Source organism: Hippocampus guttulatus, chromosome 18 (genome assembly GCF_054856545.1).
Source record: "Hippocampus guttulatus isolate MCC_2025c chromosome 18, RoL_Hgut_1.0, whole genome shotgun sequence".
Lineage (NCBI taxonomy): Eukaryota > Metazoa > Chordata > Actinopteri > Syngnathiformes > Syngnathidae > Hippocampus > Hippocampus guttulatus.
This window is the reverse complement of record NC_141278.1, coordinates 6773941-6790917: the sequence shown is the minus strand read 5'-3', so window position 1 is coordinate 6790917 and position 16977 is coordinate 6773941. Positions and strand designations below refer to the sequence as shown.

The following is a 16977-nucleotide window of genomic DNA, read 5'->3' as shown; positions in this document are numbered from 1 at the left end:
TCCGCGCTCACACTCACACCTCGGGACAATTTCGAGTGTTCAATCAGCCTGCCATGCATGTTTTTTGGAACGTGGGAGGAAACCGGAGTACCCGGAGAAAACCCACGCAGGCCTGGGGACAACATGCAAAACTCCACACAGTAAGGCCAGAGCCGGGATCAAACCTACGACTTCTGCACTGTGAGGTCGACGCGCAAACCACTGGACCACCGGGCTGCAGGAGAAGAAATGCAAGATGCAAATCGCTCATCAGCGAAAATAATTTTAGCTTCCCCCGGCCGTTGAATTCAGTTTGCTGCACTGGAAAAGATGGAGGATGGAATCAAGCTATCATACTCCCAGTTGGGCCTTCTCACTAAAAACGTCATTAACTCATTCAATGCCAAGGACGTGCTTTTTTTTGTTTTGTTTTTTTCCTAAAAATCCAAGCAATCAATCCCAGGTACGTCTATGTATTTAAAAACAAAAAACAAAATGCACATGCTAGTTTAAAGATGCATGTGAAAGTGGCTAACCCTTTCAGGGACAGGATGAAAACAACAAACAGAGAGCAGGAGTCAAAGAGAGAAAAAAAAAAGTGATTCTCCGCTCAATGCATAGACTAATATTTACTTCATGAGGGTGCCCCGAGAAGCAAGCGCAACACATCAACGTCGCTCGCCGTCCCCAACAGAAAAGAGCAGATGGACGAGTTGACAGCTGAGAAGGATGCGGGCAAAAGGGTTAGAATGACATGCGAGGACATGTTTTGAGCGCTGCCTTCACTTGACAGCGCAGGGGGTTAATTATGGATGGCCCTCTTAGTGTCGGCGAGGACTCGATGCTAAGTCGAAGAGACGAGCGGCGCCTCGCCTGCCTCCTGGCTATGCTTCCTCTAATGTTTTATTACTGCGAAAGGTTACAACGGGTGGCGAAGCTCCACACTCAAGATTTTGAAACAAGCTCGCTGACAGAACGAGTTAACCACATCCTCGGTTAATATCTTATGGCTGACCCATTTGTCTTGACGCGCTTGTGTGAGGAAAAGCATTGTCGTCGAGTCCTTTTTCGCAAACTTTTCCGAACTCGTCTTCTTTCCTATTCAGGGATCCGCAACTACCATTTCGTCGGTTGCCGACAGTCCGCGATGAGTCCGAGCCGAGAGTCCAAATGTCAAACAAGCAGCAGCAGACTTTTACGGCCAATGAAAATGGCAAGTTCTATCACGTGATTGACCACCGGGGTCGCACCAGGAGGGCAAACTCCTCAGGGAAGCAAACCGCAAGTCAAGGGTCAAGATGATAGAACACTGGTGTCAAACTCAAGGCCCAGGGGCCAGATCTGGCCCGCCACATCATTTTATGTGGCCCGTGAAAGCAGCTCAAACATGTCAACTTCCACGATCCTTTCTAATATGTCTACCGAAACGTTTCTCACATGTAAAAAATAAGAGATATATTCTAAGCATTTTCTTGGAACCAAACCCCTCATGATAGTAACTTAAACAATAATTGAATCAACAGTTTCAGTCACAATGACCCTCCAAGTGAAACGGTCACTAAAATATGCCCCGCGCCAAAAAATGAATTTGACACCCCTGAGATAGAAGCTCGAAAAGCTGCTAACAACCCGTCCGACATTTGTTTCCCTTTTAGAAATGTCAGGACCTCTGATTTGATTGGATGAAATCCCCGATGACTCAAAAATAATCTCCAAGATGCTTCTATATGATTTCCGAACAATGTATAAGCATTTTGGATAACCATGCATGGCATTAAAACCCTTTAAGGGTCAGCGGTCACGACAGTGGACAGCTTCTCGTGTTATCAGTTTACAGAGTGCATGAAAGGGTTAAACAAGCGACGGGGACAATTTGGGGTAGTTTACGATGATTAGCATCATGACCAAAGACAAAATCTTGAAATAAAACATTATACTCACCACAGATCCTGATGCGGGGGGGGGGGGGGGGGGCAGCGGAGCAACCTTTCTTCGCTCCCACCTGACTTCGTAAGTCAACTGTTTTCACTTCAACTTATTGTTGTGAAAGTGTCCAAAAAAAGGATCGAAACAAGCGGCTTCTGCGTCGATGGACCTTCAGAACAAAATTTGAAAATCATGTCCAACGTCGTCCTTCCCTGTAACGGAACGGCGATGTCAACCGCGCGCGTGCGCTCGACAACGCCAGCGCTCGGGATTCTGAAGGCACTGGGGCAATTAATATCTACATGGCAACAGATCGAAGCTGAAATCTGATAGGACAAAAAAACAAACAAACAAAAAAAACTATGAAACAAAGATAGAAGATTGTTGGAATTGAATTCTGACAGCTTCATTGAAGTTTGAGATTCTGGCTTGAAGAATGAGATTCTGATGTTTGGGTCAGCAGAGAAGGCCTCACTGTTTTTTGTTTTTTTTATGAGGTTTTGGTTGTATTGTTCTGTTCCCGCAATGCTCGACTGTGACAGTGGACTGAGACCGTACAGCACTTGGTGGTTTCCAGACGGACATTTTATTGCATGTAAAGTATCTGTCACTACACTCTTGTCATATCCTCACATGATGATATCCTGCAGATGAGCACATTTCGATTCCGCGGACTGCAATTATCTCGGTGTGGTCTCATTTTGCGGGATCGTGGTTTTCGAGCCGTTTCCGGCTATGAAAGCTACACACAATGGGAAAACCGCCACGGTAATACCCGGTTTGCTTTTGGAGACAGCTTTGTAGGCTGCGGAAAAGCACAGTGCAGTCATTTCGCCCAGATTGGAATTATAGATTGTCAAAAAGAGTCATTTGCTGACATTTTCAAGTTAAGTCATTTAACGGGTACTCATTTAGCAAGTTTCATTGACAACCAGCAACTTTTAAATTGTAATGTAATGTTAGATCCTGCCCGTCCTCCATTTTTTTGTTTTTTGTTTTATGTTTCACATTTACATTGAATTTGTGCTTAGGGCACGGATGAGTCACGTTTTGAGAGCTAATTCACCTGAGATGGTTTGGAGTCAATCCCTGTTATGAAGCGTTTCACCTGCGGTGTTTGCATTTGGGGAACCGGAGGGCGATTTTTGCGTCGTCGTGGGGAATCCGGGCCATCTGGTCTCATTCATCATTCTCTCTCATCTTGTCACTCCATATCAGGCCGACACTCCTCCCTAATTTTCTTCCTAATTTGTTTAGATGCAGGAAGAGCATGAAGAGCAAAAAGGGAGGGGGGATTATTGGACATTGAAATGTAAAAACAAGTAGAAGGGAAGAGACAGTAAAAAGGAGAACTGCAGACCTTGTAAATAAAGTCCACTAAAGTGTATGTGAGGTCATTTCGGTCTGTGTGTATGCGACGACTATCGCCTACGGTAAACTAACTGAACATTCGGAGCACTTTGTATGGTGACAAAGTCCCCGCCGATCACACATTTACAGGATTTTGAAATGACCTCAAAGTCCTTCACACAAAACAGATTGATTTCCTGACGCAATTTTTGTTTGAAATAGCGGCAACGCGTTTGGAGGATCATCCGGGAACTACCATAGTTGTTTGGGTGAGGCTCTCAAGATTGTGCACATCTCGCACGACTTTAAACGGAATGAGAGGAGGCACTTCCGTTGGCTATGAAACTAATCAGCTGTGTTCACGCCCACAACGGCACAAGCGCCCTTCTAACTGCGCTCAAAATATCAACGAACAGAAGCTCCAACCACTCACACGGGTAAACCGACCAAATAGCGGTGTTGGAAAGCGTTCACCCACTTGTTTCACTTGTTCCCCTTTTCCGCTAAGCTAACATTGAGTTATTCTCGAGGGCATTTGAACAAATCGCTCATGCTTTACACCGGCCCCCCGTAAGGCATGTTCACATTACTTTAATCTCTTCACTTCAGGAAAAGCAAAGAAAGCCTGCGCTGTGCATTTGGTAAAAGTATAAATTGTGGAAAGGTGAAGATTTTGGCTTGCTAGCCAGAAAACTGCTTCTCGTTTCCTCGTTCGTAAAAATGAGCAAAGCGGGGTTGACTTTTGCAATAGCGCAAGAGTCATCTTGTCTAGGTGCTGTCAACCTCTCATCTGAAGTCTGCCTATTTACTCCCTGGTGTAGCAAGAGTCCGGGCTTTTTATTTTTTTTTCAAGCTGACAGGGTTTGAATCAGGATTCGCTAATCCTTAGCATTAGCATGAAAATTACTCTGTGGACTGAACATGGCTGGCGTTTGACTAAACGTCCTTGGGTGAGTTCTGACACAATCCGGAGCAGCTCCCATAGCTCAATTTCCATCGCTGAAGTCATTGTTTTCTTTCTTTTTTTTGGGGGGGGGGGGATCCCAGCGTTTCAATTTTATTTCTCATAAACGGAGCCTGCACGTTTGATTCTTTCCAGCGTTGGTCTAATATGCCTTTCGTAGAAAAATGAAATCGCAGTTGAGGTTGCTGCAGATGAAAAAGGAAATGAAAGGCTCTCAAGCTACTTTTCGGGGGATGTGGACCAAAAAAAAAATGGCTATGCCCATGAATGTACATGAGAACAAAGAAAATACAAAATATAAACACAGAAGGGTAAAAAGGCAGTAAAAAAAAAAGAAAAAAGAAATGGATCATGTTTAAAAGCCCGTACCGTAGGCGCATACGGCACATCCCCGAGGCAGGCTGGAACATTCCCCAAAAGGAAATTACTTTGAAATTCTGTTCCCTAGAAATGCGGACAAAGTCACCACAACTATTCTGTATTGAGAAATTCACTGATTGACACTTCAACAATAAGAAAGAACTTTTTTTTTGTTGGGTGGCGGGGGGGGGGTAGACAATAGATGCATATGAGATTCCACGTCAAGTTCCAAGAAGGGGTTGATGTCATGCTCAAAATGCCACCCACATAGACATTTAAATTAAATATACACTCGAGTGATGAATTGACAGGCCGACAAAGAAATCCGTCATTGCAGCCCTGAGACGGGCAAACATCAGACAGACCATAATGATATGCAGCTTTGATGTTAAAGGCAAAACTCCCCACATGACAACATCATATATGTGCCATTTAACTTCGGGACAGTGACACGGGCACTCGTGTTTCATTATTTATGTTTAACTCATTCAGTACCAGCCAATTCTGGACCAAGTCTGAAAAGACGTTTAAAAACGTCTTTGGGAGTGAATGAGTTAAAAAGAAAAAAGAAGTTTGAATGAGCATGTACTTGTAATTACTTTTTTTCTTTTTGCTCTACATGTCTGGACCAAATAGGGGGGTGGAGGCCTGGGGGTGGGGTGGTAGAGCAACAGAATGGTAGGAATTGGGTACAGTGTAACCTAGATGCAGTAAAAAGGGGCAGAATTGAAGAGCCCCTCACTCACCGACACACTTTTTTTTTCAGAAATAGGCGGCGAGCGGACGTTGCTTGGTTCACTTTGTAATGTCACACACGGAAAGTGGCCAGCCACTTCAGACCCCCAGCAATTTGCGCACAAACAATAAAAAGTCATCCCCCCCCCCCCCCCCATAATATGTCCTATTCCACGTGACTTTGTTGATTTAAGGCCGGTGGTCACGGTGAACGTGTGGGCGGCGGCGCCCGCGTCAAAATGGAATGCCCTCGTGAACTCGACAATGTGCACGAATGCGATTGTCGGCGAGCGTGCGTGATCGAGAGAGCGAGGCCTGAAATGTGGATGGAACCTCGCAGCCCAGCTGTTTTTACTCCGGAATTCAGTCGAGTTTAATATTGAGGGGGGGGGGGGGGGGGGACGTCGAGCTGTCCAAACACATCACGGTGATAACACGCGCTTGCAGTTTTAATGCGCTTGGGTTCCTGCCGAGCCACATTCTCCCCTCGCCAGATACGGCGGCGGCAATGTTTTCGATGCTTTGCGGATGGATCATAGGTCGACTCCCATCTTGCAGTTGAGCTGGAAATAGGTTGATTACTTGATTTCGAAGGTCCCATTGATCCTGTTTGGCTTGTATCTCGGCGCGGAAATGATGTCGCATTATTTCAACTTTGTGGCCGACCAAAGAAAGGCTATGTTGTAAAATAATGGACAAGGTTTTTTTTCTATAATATTGAGTCCACGAGCATCTGCCTACTCCGAAATAAGTGCAACACCGTTCTGCTCGCAACCCGACGTTAAAATAGCTTGCTTGCTTGGTGTTTTTATGTGACGGTGACAATGTGTCAAAAAGAAAGATCCCAGTTGCTAGGCAGATTGTAGCGGCCTTAAATAGAACCATGCACTCTGCGTATGTCTATCTACCAGGTTCTATAGCGCTTGTCTTCATTAGGGTCATGGTGGAGCTGGAGCCTCTCCCAGTTGAGAGGCGCGGTGGGCGCGGGGGCGGGGGGTGGGGGGGTACACACACTGGGCTGGTTGCCAGACTCTCCGTACATGTTGTACTTGTGCTGAATATTTACCAAGAGCTCCACAACAAAAGTTTGTTCTGAGCTCATGCACTTTCTATTCGTACCAGGAAGGGTGATGCTATGTAGGACATTTGGGATTTTTTTTGGGGGGGCGGGGGGGTTGAAAAGGCAAGGCAGCTTGACATGCGCTTTCCGTAATTCACAGTACGACATTATAAAAACATGAACCCACTAGGGAAGACATTGGAAGGCAATGTTGAGAAATAAAAGGTAGCTCACGTCTTACCTCGCATGCCCCCCCCCCCAAAAAAAAACATTCTTGATTGCTTTTTCAGTCCGATTCTACATTTTTAAACGATCGTTTGCCTGAATAATGAAACAGAATCACGGTCACCGTGACCTCACTGAATGCTTGACAATTTGCAAACATTGACATGAAAACGAGGGACAACTGATTACATTTCATCGGTCAAGGTGCAAGGTCACCGTGGCTCTGCACGGAGTTTGTGAGATGCAAGTTTGAATTTTTTTTTTTTACTGTGCATTACCTCTTCAGACTTGTATCCATGCCGTGAATATGAAACATATTTAGGTCCGATATATGCTTTCGGGCCCGGTAGTCGAGTGGTTAGCACGTCGGCTTCACAGTGCAGAGGTTCCGGGTTCGATTCCAGCTCCGGCCTCCCTGTGTGGAGTTTGCATGTTCTCCCCGGGCCTGCGTGGGTTTTCTCCGGGTGCTCCGGTTTCCTCCCACATTCCAAAAACATGCATGTCAGGCTGATTGGACGCTCTAAATTGTCCCTAGGTGTGAGTGTGGGCGTGGATGGTTGTTCGTCTCTGTGTGCCCTGCGATTGGCTGGCAACTGATTCAGGGTGTCCCCCGCCTACTGCCCGGAGATGGCTGGGATGGGCTCCAGCACCCCCCGCGACCCTAGTGAGGATCAAGCGGTTCGGAAAATGGATGGATATATGCTTTCGCTAAGGGCATACGGCTCTTTTCCCATCCCGTCCAGTAATCCTCGCCCTCTCACAGTCTGGACATATTTGTCGACGTCTACCATGCTGCAGCGGATTTCTGTGTTCCGGGGACCTTGCTTGGCATTCTATCCCAGCTGTCACGGTGGAGAATATGCGCCAAGTTTGACACCATGGAGTACACTGGAAGCGAAGGTTGCCAGATGGAACCGGTGGCTCCGCAACTCCAAGATGACAGAAATTCACAAAAGGCGCCCGCACGCATGAACCCACCAACTCCTTCGTTGACACACACTTGGCAGGTTTGGTTCTATTGGAGCCCGAACAGGCGAGTGTCAACAGCAATCACACTGCTCCAACATCACCCCCCCCCCAGAGAGAAACGCCAACTCAATCGATATACCTGCCATCTCAGTCAACACGGCAAACGAAGCCTCGCAAATAGCTCAAGCATTGCTACCAGAACCGGAAAACCTTACGAGACAGCGGTCACGACATCTTATCATGTTATCGGGTTACAGGGTTCATGAAAGGGTTAAAGTCACGTGATGCCGTCATGAGTTTCCGATAAAAAGAACGCAACGAGAAGTTGATCTTCAGGAGATCAACGTGATTTGGTGGGCGGTGGCTTCCAATCGGTGCGGTTTTGTTGTGGCATGAGAATGGATAAAATTCCAGATTTTATACGGATAGCGCTAATCTCGCATCTCTGGTGCCTCCGCGTTCACGCGCAAACCCCTCAAGTATGCACACACGATCGAAAGATAGAATACCGAAACCCCGAAAGAAAAACAAATATTCCGAAAAACACCCACGCCAGGAGCGCTTATGAAACATCTCAACGCACAAGACCCGCGGGCGCTCGCCAATCCGTTTGCCTGCGCCTTGATCAAACTTGCCAAAATTCGCCTTAGGCGAGCCGGCTACCTTACGCCAAAAGAAAGTTAAGACTTTCATCCACCGGATTATCCGACGTGCTTGAAAGGACACACCTTGACAATGACTCAGAGCAGTCAACCAAATTTCCAAAAAGGTGCAGCAAGTGTTTCGCTTGCGCAAAAAAATCAGGATATGCCGATAAAAAAAAACAAAAACAAAGGCTTTCAGGACACAAAAGAACAAACAATGACTAATACTTATTTTGATTGGCTGGCAACTGATTCAGGGTGTCCCCCGCCTACTGCCCGGAGACGGCTGGGATAGGCTCCAGCACCCCCCGCGACCCTAGTGAGGATCGAGCGGTTCGGAAAATGGATGGATGGATGGATAATACTTATTTTTTTTCACCGAATAGCTTTAAGGATTCGAAAATGGAACGCTTGATTCAAGTCAAGTACAACTTTATTGTCAAATGTGCTGTAACATACAGCACAGATGAAATTTCCTCCCTCTGAAACAGACAACAGAAAACAAGAGGAGCCGCCGCGGGTGCCGCCGCCATCAAAAGAAAACTTAACATTCAAGGTTCAATACATGTCGTCCAAATCAGGTCATTCATGTTAATCATTTGCCGGGATGCTGCAAATACCCCGAGCTCAAAACATGGTCCACGTAGGTAGGGTGGGATGGGGGGCACAGTGAGTGAACGGTTTCCGAATGAATATCAACTCATCGTCGGCGGTTGAAAGAGAGGAGGCCGTCAAAAAACATGTACTTGAAACCCTGAGGAAAACGGGTAGCGCCACGTTTCGTTGCCCCTCCCCTGCGAGCAACATAAAACAAGATTAATCAATTTCTCCCAAAGGCAGCATGTTACATCACTTCTCCTGTTCGCTAAGTCCCCAAACATGGGATCAATCCAGATTAAAGCCATAAAAGCAGTCACTCAGTGCTGACAGATCAAGGCCCCGGCAGAGTGAAATGTTTCTGCTATTTTGGCTCTTTCAGAACTGGCGGCATGCGGAGAAACTGCTCATTAGAAGGCAAGTGTGACAGAACCTCTCTCACCCCCCCCCCCCCTTTTCCCTCCCCCACACGCCGCTACTCCACTAGAACTCATCCAAACAGAGGGGGAGGCAGAGAGAGGAGGAGGAGGAGGCGAGATGCAGATGGTGTTAAAAAGTCTGAGAGGAAAAAAAAAAAAAGGCACAGGCAGAAAAGGAATGCTGGGAGGTGGAGTGAAAGTGAAACGAGAGGAGATGGGAGGCTGAGCGATGCGGCGGAGAAAGGAAAAACATGCCAGTGGACGTCATTAGCCCTTGGAACCAGAGCCTGTTTAACGAGCACGCTCACAGCACCACTCCATTATCGTGGAGGGGGGGGGGGGGGTGCCCGCTGGCTTTAAGCCTCCAGGGGGTCTGCTGCGGCGTGTTCCATCATGGTTCAACATACGGGGGGGGGGGGGGGGGGGGGGAAGCCGAACGGAACCGGCGCCGTGGGAGGCGCGGCCGTTATTTCGCGGCCGTCAAAAACCCCGCCGGAGGTCAGAGTGGGCTCATTGGCAGCCCCGCCGAAACACCTCAGCATTCCATTTGGGAAGGCTCGCGAATGAAACGACATTTTGCAGCCTTGCCCAAAAAATAAAAAATATCACAACTCAACGCAACATACATCAATAACACGCAATTATCTCGACACGCATGCTCATATGGTAGCGCTACAATAGCAGCCCCATAGCAACCTGCAGCAGTGCCCCGCCCCCTTCTCAAAAGTTCAAGCGGCTGCCACCGAAAGTCAGGAGGGATGGGTGAGCATTATCCTCTGCAGTGCTGACACCGGTTGCGGCAAAAGCTGCCAAGATTAAACCCTCGCTATAAAACTATCTTGCTGGAGACGAGCGGCTGGCGGGGGGGGGGGGGGGGGGGGACGACCGGGGAGTTCACAGGCGGGGTGGATGTCAGCTCCATCTCGACAGAATCAACACGCAGCGAAGAAGCCCCCCGATAAGGCGGCTTAAGTTCCTCAGTTGGAGGAGACGCTTTCCTGATGCCCACTTGCATGTGTGCAAAGTTCTGCCGCGATAACTATGCACACACACACACACACACATAAAAAAAAAATGTAATAAATAACTGACGCCTCCAGACGCAGATGCTGACACGTGTCATGATAATGATACGCTGACACGCAAAGCCCACCGAGACTTGAGCGGATGCTTGCCAAAATAAGCAACATCCAGCGCGCTCGGAAAAAAAAACCAAAACAAAAAGGAGTCTTCTTAACAGACATATTGAAGGGATCAGTGGGAAAGGCGAGATGCAAAAGTAGAGGATAGAGATGAGAGACAACCGGCAGGACAAAAAAGGCAAAGCGATGACGAACCGAAAGATAAAAGTCTCACGAAGGCAAAAAAAAAAAAAAAAAAAAAAAAACAGTGGGGAGGCTGGAGATGACACAGGCCGGGTTGACAACAAATGCACACGCAAACTTTCCTCTTCCGGAGAGCCATTTTCAATATTTTGCTTCTATCGGTACAAAAGAGGAGTAACATTTCAGACATGCGTGCGAGGACGAAAAGACAACATGGGAAAACGAAAATGCGGCACACAAATCTCCGGAGAGGAAAGCAGGCAGTGGGACTGAAAGTTTTTTTCTGTCATGTCTCCCTTTCTCTTCATCCCTCACATTTGTCACCCCGGCCACAGCGCGCATTCGCTGTGGGCTCCAAAACAGCCCCCCCCCTCACCCCCACCCCCACACGCTTCTTTTCAAAGCATACTTTCAATTTCGTCCTCATAATAGAATATTCTTTTCATTTCAGGATTAATCACACAACCTTTTTGTGTGTCAGTAGCTTCTGAAAAGAAATGAAAAGGGACGCTAAGGTCACGGTCCAAACAGGCTCACTCGGTTGTAGATTCGTACGTCTCGGAATCGTAAACTCTAAATGGTCAGTAAATAGGAAGGTGTAGTGGTTCATGTCGAGACGATTTATTTTATTTTTTTTTGGTGCTGCAGTATTCAGTACAGTTCGGAGGGAAGCCTACATTGGGACAGGAAATGGAACGGCCTGACACAAATCGGCAAACAAACACAGCGCAGCTCAGCCTGAGTCACCACGTTCACAGAGGAACTCATTTTGTCTCATTTTCCGCTCGATTTAAAATCACATCTGACTATGAGTGAATTATACAAATAAGATGCTGCATGATTTCTTAGCATCATTTTCTTGTCTTTTCACCCCCCCCCTTTCCCACCCCGCCTCCCTCCCTCCCAACCCCGCCCATCTTAAGCCTATTTGCACGAATTGATGAAGTCGTCTCAAGTGAGTGAATTGCCGTTTTTGGGCCCAAACCAAAATCCATCGGCTGCGGCGTAACGGAAACACATCCACACGTACCTTGAGGCTTCTGTAATCCTCGAGGTTTAATCAATACTGTTCGGGTGTTTGTTGTATTAGTCCGCAGCTGCTATATCCCAACATTGAATGAGCGGACACAGAGGCGACCTGTCCGCAAATGAAATCCCGTTCAATTTCAATCGCTCTCATGGGCAGCAAATGTTAACACAGACTTGGTTTGCTGTCAGCTTTTTTTTTAATTTTTTTTTTTATGTAAACATCATTCCAGTACATCAATATTTGCGATTGCTATTTAGAAGTTGTTACACCGTCGGCTACATTTAATGAATGTCCACGCACGCACAGACAAGACAGAGCTGTTTGGTTTCATGACAGACGTGCGCTTTGAGGGTTAGTCAAGAAGATAACAGTGATTGGCCGTCATTCGCATCGACAGAACAGATCTTTTTTTTTTTTTTTTTATGAAGAAAACCGACATTTCAATGACAGACGCGGCCGTCGCACCTCGTTTCCCCATCCTTGCCATCTTCGATATAGCTCACCTAAAAATAGTTTGAGAGAGAGAAGCTGACAAAACAAGAAATAAAAGAGCTATACGCAGATGTGGCAAGGAAAAAAAAAATTGTCAGCGATGTCTTTTTTTTTTTTTTTTGTCTCCTCGTCAGAGCATCTCGGTTAGTTAGTTGTCTGTTTACCAACTTGGACGGGGATTCCTTCTCATGGTACTTTCTCCTTCAATGCTTGTTTTTTCCAAAATCATTCATTTAAATGTCCATTTTTTTTGTAGGGGAGGAGTGCAGAAAATAAATAGTGCAAGATGTGCTTGGGGCATTGTCATACTATTGACACGACGGCGTCTACCGTACGCACAGATTGAGGGAGAGGGACACACGGACAAGGGAGTGCAAAGTGCGTCTCCCTTTTTCGCGGTTATTAGGATAGAATTAGACGACGAATGAAGGATTTATGAGCGGTAATTGTCTTGCCACTTCACAAAAGCCCTAAGTTGGATTAGGACCAGCCTTCCCACGGGTGGGGGGAAACATAAAACCTTCAAGTGCTACCGTGAAGTTTGAGTGACAGTTTTAAGAAGTGGCTTGAAAGTGTTACTGTAAGAGCAAAAATCGCCTTTTGGGGATGAATTACGGCCAGCAACAATATATAAAGTACCGTGCGCTTGCGAGAGATGCAACCTTGCTGAAAAATGACTTTTATTTTTCTTTCTAGGAATAATCATAGCTCTCATTGCATTGGAAATGTCGATTTTTTTTTTTTCGAACTACCTGGTGATATTTGTTGGATCGAATTGGAAACTGTTTGTCAGATTCCAGAATGCCGGCGCGGTTGTTTGGTTTGGAAGGAAAAGATCACGTTTGAAGTCGTGGGGGAGGATTTTCAAGAAGAATGAGATTGTTTCCAAGCTCGCCATGGATGAATCGACACAAGAGCTGCACAAAGTCCACAAAGAGGTCCGGGAATCACAAACAGGTGGTCTGGTTTGAGGTTGCCACGGCGGTGGTCATTTGCGTACCTCTGTCGATACGCCGTTAGTTTATGGTGAAGATGGGGCGCATTCCAGGGAGCCTGCATCAGAAAAAACACACACACACACAAAAACAAGTAAAGGGTATTGTTGAAACTCTGGGAAATTACATTTTCAGAAAAAAAAGAAAAGAAAAACAGTGTCGACAACGAGATCAGCGAAAGTGACATGGATGAGAGAGGAAATTTTGAATTTGAGATCAAACAGGCCAAAATATATATATATAATTAAATACGGGGCTTGAGATAACAAGCATGGGCACAGTGAAGCATAAAAACGGATCACGGGGATGGAATTAGAAAACTTGGGAAGTGAGAGCGGCGAGATAAGAGAAACGGGATGAAAAGAGAGAGAAAGAGCGAATCAAAAGCACGCGTACGTAATTAGAAAATGGCACATCGTAAATCAATGCGGGTAGCGTCTTTGTGGTTGCGGGCGCCACGGTGAGAGCGGCGCGGCGGCAAAGGCGCTTGAAAACTCAGTCGGTGTGTGCAATGACGACAAACAGGCGTGTGTGCCAGTCATTCTAGTCACGATACTATCCAAAGTGTGGACTTCAAGGTTGGCAGAATGGAAAACTCGGGAGTCTGAGTCCACCCAGTCGCCCGAGAGTGGCGACTGACTGGCAATATTTGCAATTTATTTAAAAAATAAAAAAAACAGACCAAGCTGTTTGAAGCGAGTCCCAGTTGAAGTCGAACTAAACATCAAACAAAGAGAACAACATAATGCGTAACAAACTATGCCGATGATTAGCATCCACAGCCTAATTTTCGGCGTGACAAATAGTTGACTACAAACCGTGGCGCAGCACATGTAGACAGACAATATAACTATACTTACAAACATATATTCTTTGTCCTACATACAAATCTCTGTCATGATGAACACAGCAGTATGAAGAAGCGAGTGACAAATGATATTTAACGCGTCACTTGAATTTTCTATGACCCAACTACGGTTTCATTTGGGGCTCTAAACAGAAGAACTCGTTTTTGCGGTTCCGCGTTGCGCTTTGCCGAGCAGAGTAGGTTGCGCAATTGAAAAGGCCGCACTGGAAAAACTGCCTGGGGCCTTTCTTGTCTACAGCTTCATTTCAAGGAAGGTTTGCTTTGTCAGCCGCAGAGTGAAGAGGCCACACAATTACACTGTTCTCCAAACAGTAAGTAGTGTGATGTGAATCTTAATTTTGCTTGCATTCTCTCTCTCTCTCTCTCTCTCTCTCTCTCCAACTCTTCCTCACACAAATTTTTTTGCACATCAGTATCAAGGATAGGCTGCAATGTCAGTCTCTAAACGAACGCCAGGATATATTATGAGAGATTGCTGCTGTAAAATGAACAATGAATAAAAGCTGACCATTTCACAGCCGTTACCTTACACAGCGCCCCAGGAAGAAAAAAAAAGGGCACATCATCATTTCGCTTTTATTACAGTCAAGTGTAAATGACTCTGTTGCTATACATAATCACTGTAATCTGCTGAATAAATCGGAAGCCCGCTATCATAAATACATTCGTCGTGGACTTTCTTGGATTTGAAATGTGTGTGGGGGCGGAGCCTCTACAGATGAAAGAGCATAAGACGGGGAAGGACACGCTTAATATCGACTTCTTTATGTGCTCTTACTGATGTTAAATTAGTGAATTGCAGGCCCTGCCTAGCGTACTAAATGGACCGTATTTTCGGCACTAAAAGGCGCACTGGATTATGAGGCGCACCTTCAATGAATGGCCTATTTTGTCATTTTTTTCATATATCGGACGCACTGGATTATAAAGCACAATCTACAATGCATCCACTAGATGGAGCTACGCTCTTTCCGTTCGACTCGAGAGGCGTTCATGACCGCCTCCGAAAAACGTAAATTAACGTTTACTTCAATGAAACTACGAAAATTGAAAATAATGCATAGAATTTATTTTGTGATTTCCTCGCTTGATTTTCTGTTTTGATGCATTATTTTCAATTTTCGTAGTTTCATTAAAGGAATAGCTAATTTACATTTTTCTGAGGCGGTCATGAACGCCTCTCGATTCGAACGAAAGAAGAGAAGGCACGGAGACGGACAAAGACGTACCTGTATTTGTTAAGACTGTGAAAACCATTAACTCATTCACTCCCAAAGACGTTTTTAAACGTCTTTTCAGACTTGGTCCAGAATTGGCTGGTACTGAATGAGTTAATAAAGTGTGCGTTTTAAAAAAACAACACCACAGCTCTCCTTTTTTCGGAGCTGCAACAAAAAACTTATTTAATAAAGCAGTGACACAGTTCACTGAACCAACAGCAAGTTATAACATTGAAAGCATGTCTCCAGCAAGGAGCCATCTTCAGGTCGTCATATTACCGTAATGGCCAGACACGAGGTGCACCGGATTTTAAGGCGCTGGGAGCTTTTATGAAAATGGAAGACTTTTCGGTGCGCCTTATAGTGCGGTACACTATACACCCTAAATACGGTACCCTGTATTTCGTCAAGCTATGGCAGGAAATAGCACAGCAATAGTTTCAACTGCACGGAGACCATCTCCCGATCGAGTTTGTCTGTGACTTTTTTATTTAGCGACATAAGTGACACACACGCACACACATCCAAAATTGTTGCTTCCATATTTTTTCTGCTTTTAGTTGCACAGCAGGGGAGCGGCACACACAGCTCGGTACCATTTCTTAACTGTGCTGCGCGATTCTGTAGTATCGCTCTCCTGACAGTGCCGACGTGTCCTTCGGGGGCTTAACGGGAGCCAAAAACTGGAACATTTTAAAAGACGGCTGGTATATTGTGGGGCACGTGCACTGATGTTTGTGCTTTAAAAAATAAAATAAAATCCAGTGTATAAGAGTGTGTGTCGATATGGCTTTGGGTGATTGTTTTATTTTTTGTTACAGATTTAGTTGGCTGCAACTGCTGCGAATGCAAAAAAAAAAAAAAAAAAAAAAAAGTATGACTCTAAAACAGGTCTTGCAAATCAGCTAAATGGATATTTGATTTAAGGGAAGAAAAAACCTGCTCAACCTTTTGAGGGACAGCGGTTACTATAGTGGACAGCTTATCAGGTTATCGGGTTAGGGTGCATTGAAGGGTTAAATTTGTTTACACTTTATGTCCATACTGGACACTTGAAAACTGTTCGACTGGAATTTGCGGAAATTAATTTCATTAGCCATTATGCTTCACCGTCGAGGTTCTTTTGGACTGACACAGTGGATAGAACGGATATATATACATTATAAACACCCTTGTTCAAATAGCAGGTTGTTGTGCTCTATATGACCCAATTTTTTTTTACAAATCTCTTATTTTTGTTTGCGTACACCACAACGACCCTCCTGATTTAAAAAAAAAAGTTTTTTTGCACCAAAACCATATTTCCCCCTTGTGGGACTTCTTGAAAGGTCTGTTATTGTTTATCACAACAGAGTCAGTATAGTCCCCAAAGAGGGCTCAGGGATAAGCAATATACTCGGAAAGCAAAACAGAGGTTTTTACCATATGAAAGGCAAAGGGAGAAAAAAAGAGGGATGGAAATAAAAAGAGGACGGTATGATGGAGAGAGTGCGAGAGAGAGAGAGCGAGAGACTCGCACAACGACATACTGTAGCTGTATTCCCCAAGTGGCTTCTGTTCTGTCTTGTTGGCTCTTTGCGGCTCCAGCTCTCCGGATTACCGCATTTACACTTCTGCTTAAAAATAGCTCCGCGATAATTTATTTAGTTTTGACTATGCCTCCCCGCTCATGTGTTCCCTGAGAGTGCAGCTACATATACGTTAGACATACATTTGCACTCTTCCCCTCGCAAAATCAGATTCGCGCATTCTCAGATAGTCGGTAACTTTGACGAGATTGCGGAAAAGCGGGACCGTCCGATACGGTTTCATTTTCCTG

General features: G+C 45.6%; 1 protein-coding gene across 4 annotated transcripts in view; it reads right to left on the bottom strand.

Annotated features, from left to right (window-relative positions):
- Window positions 1-2469: 2469 nt before the first annotated feature.
- Window positions 2470-16977, bottom strand: part of samd12 (sterile alpha motif domain containing 12) — a 54155-nt gene continuing 39647 nt past the window's right edge. For 2 of the 4 annotated variants that reach the window (XM_086136851.1, XM_086136848.1), the window contains exon 5: window positions 11757-13128. In XM_086136851.1, coding sequence (XP_085992977.1) covers window positions 13097-13128 — 32 coding nt within the window. In that variant the 3' untranslated portion in view covers window positions 11757-13096. Of the gene's footprint in view, window positions 3150-11756; window positions 13129-16977 lie in introns of those variants that run through there. The other 2 variants (XM_086136850.1, XM_086136849.1) reach the window with 2 other exon arrangements.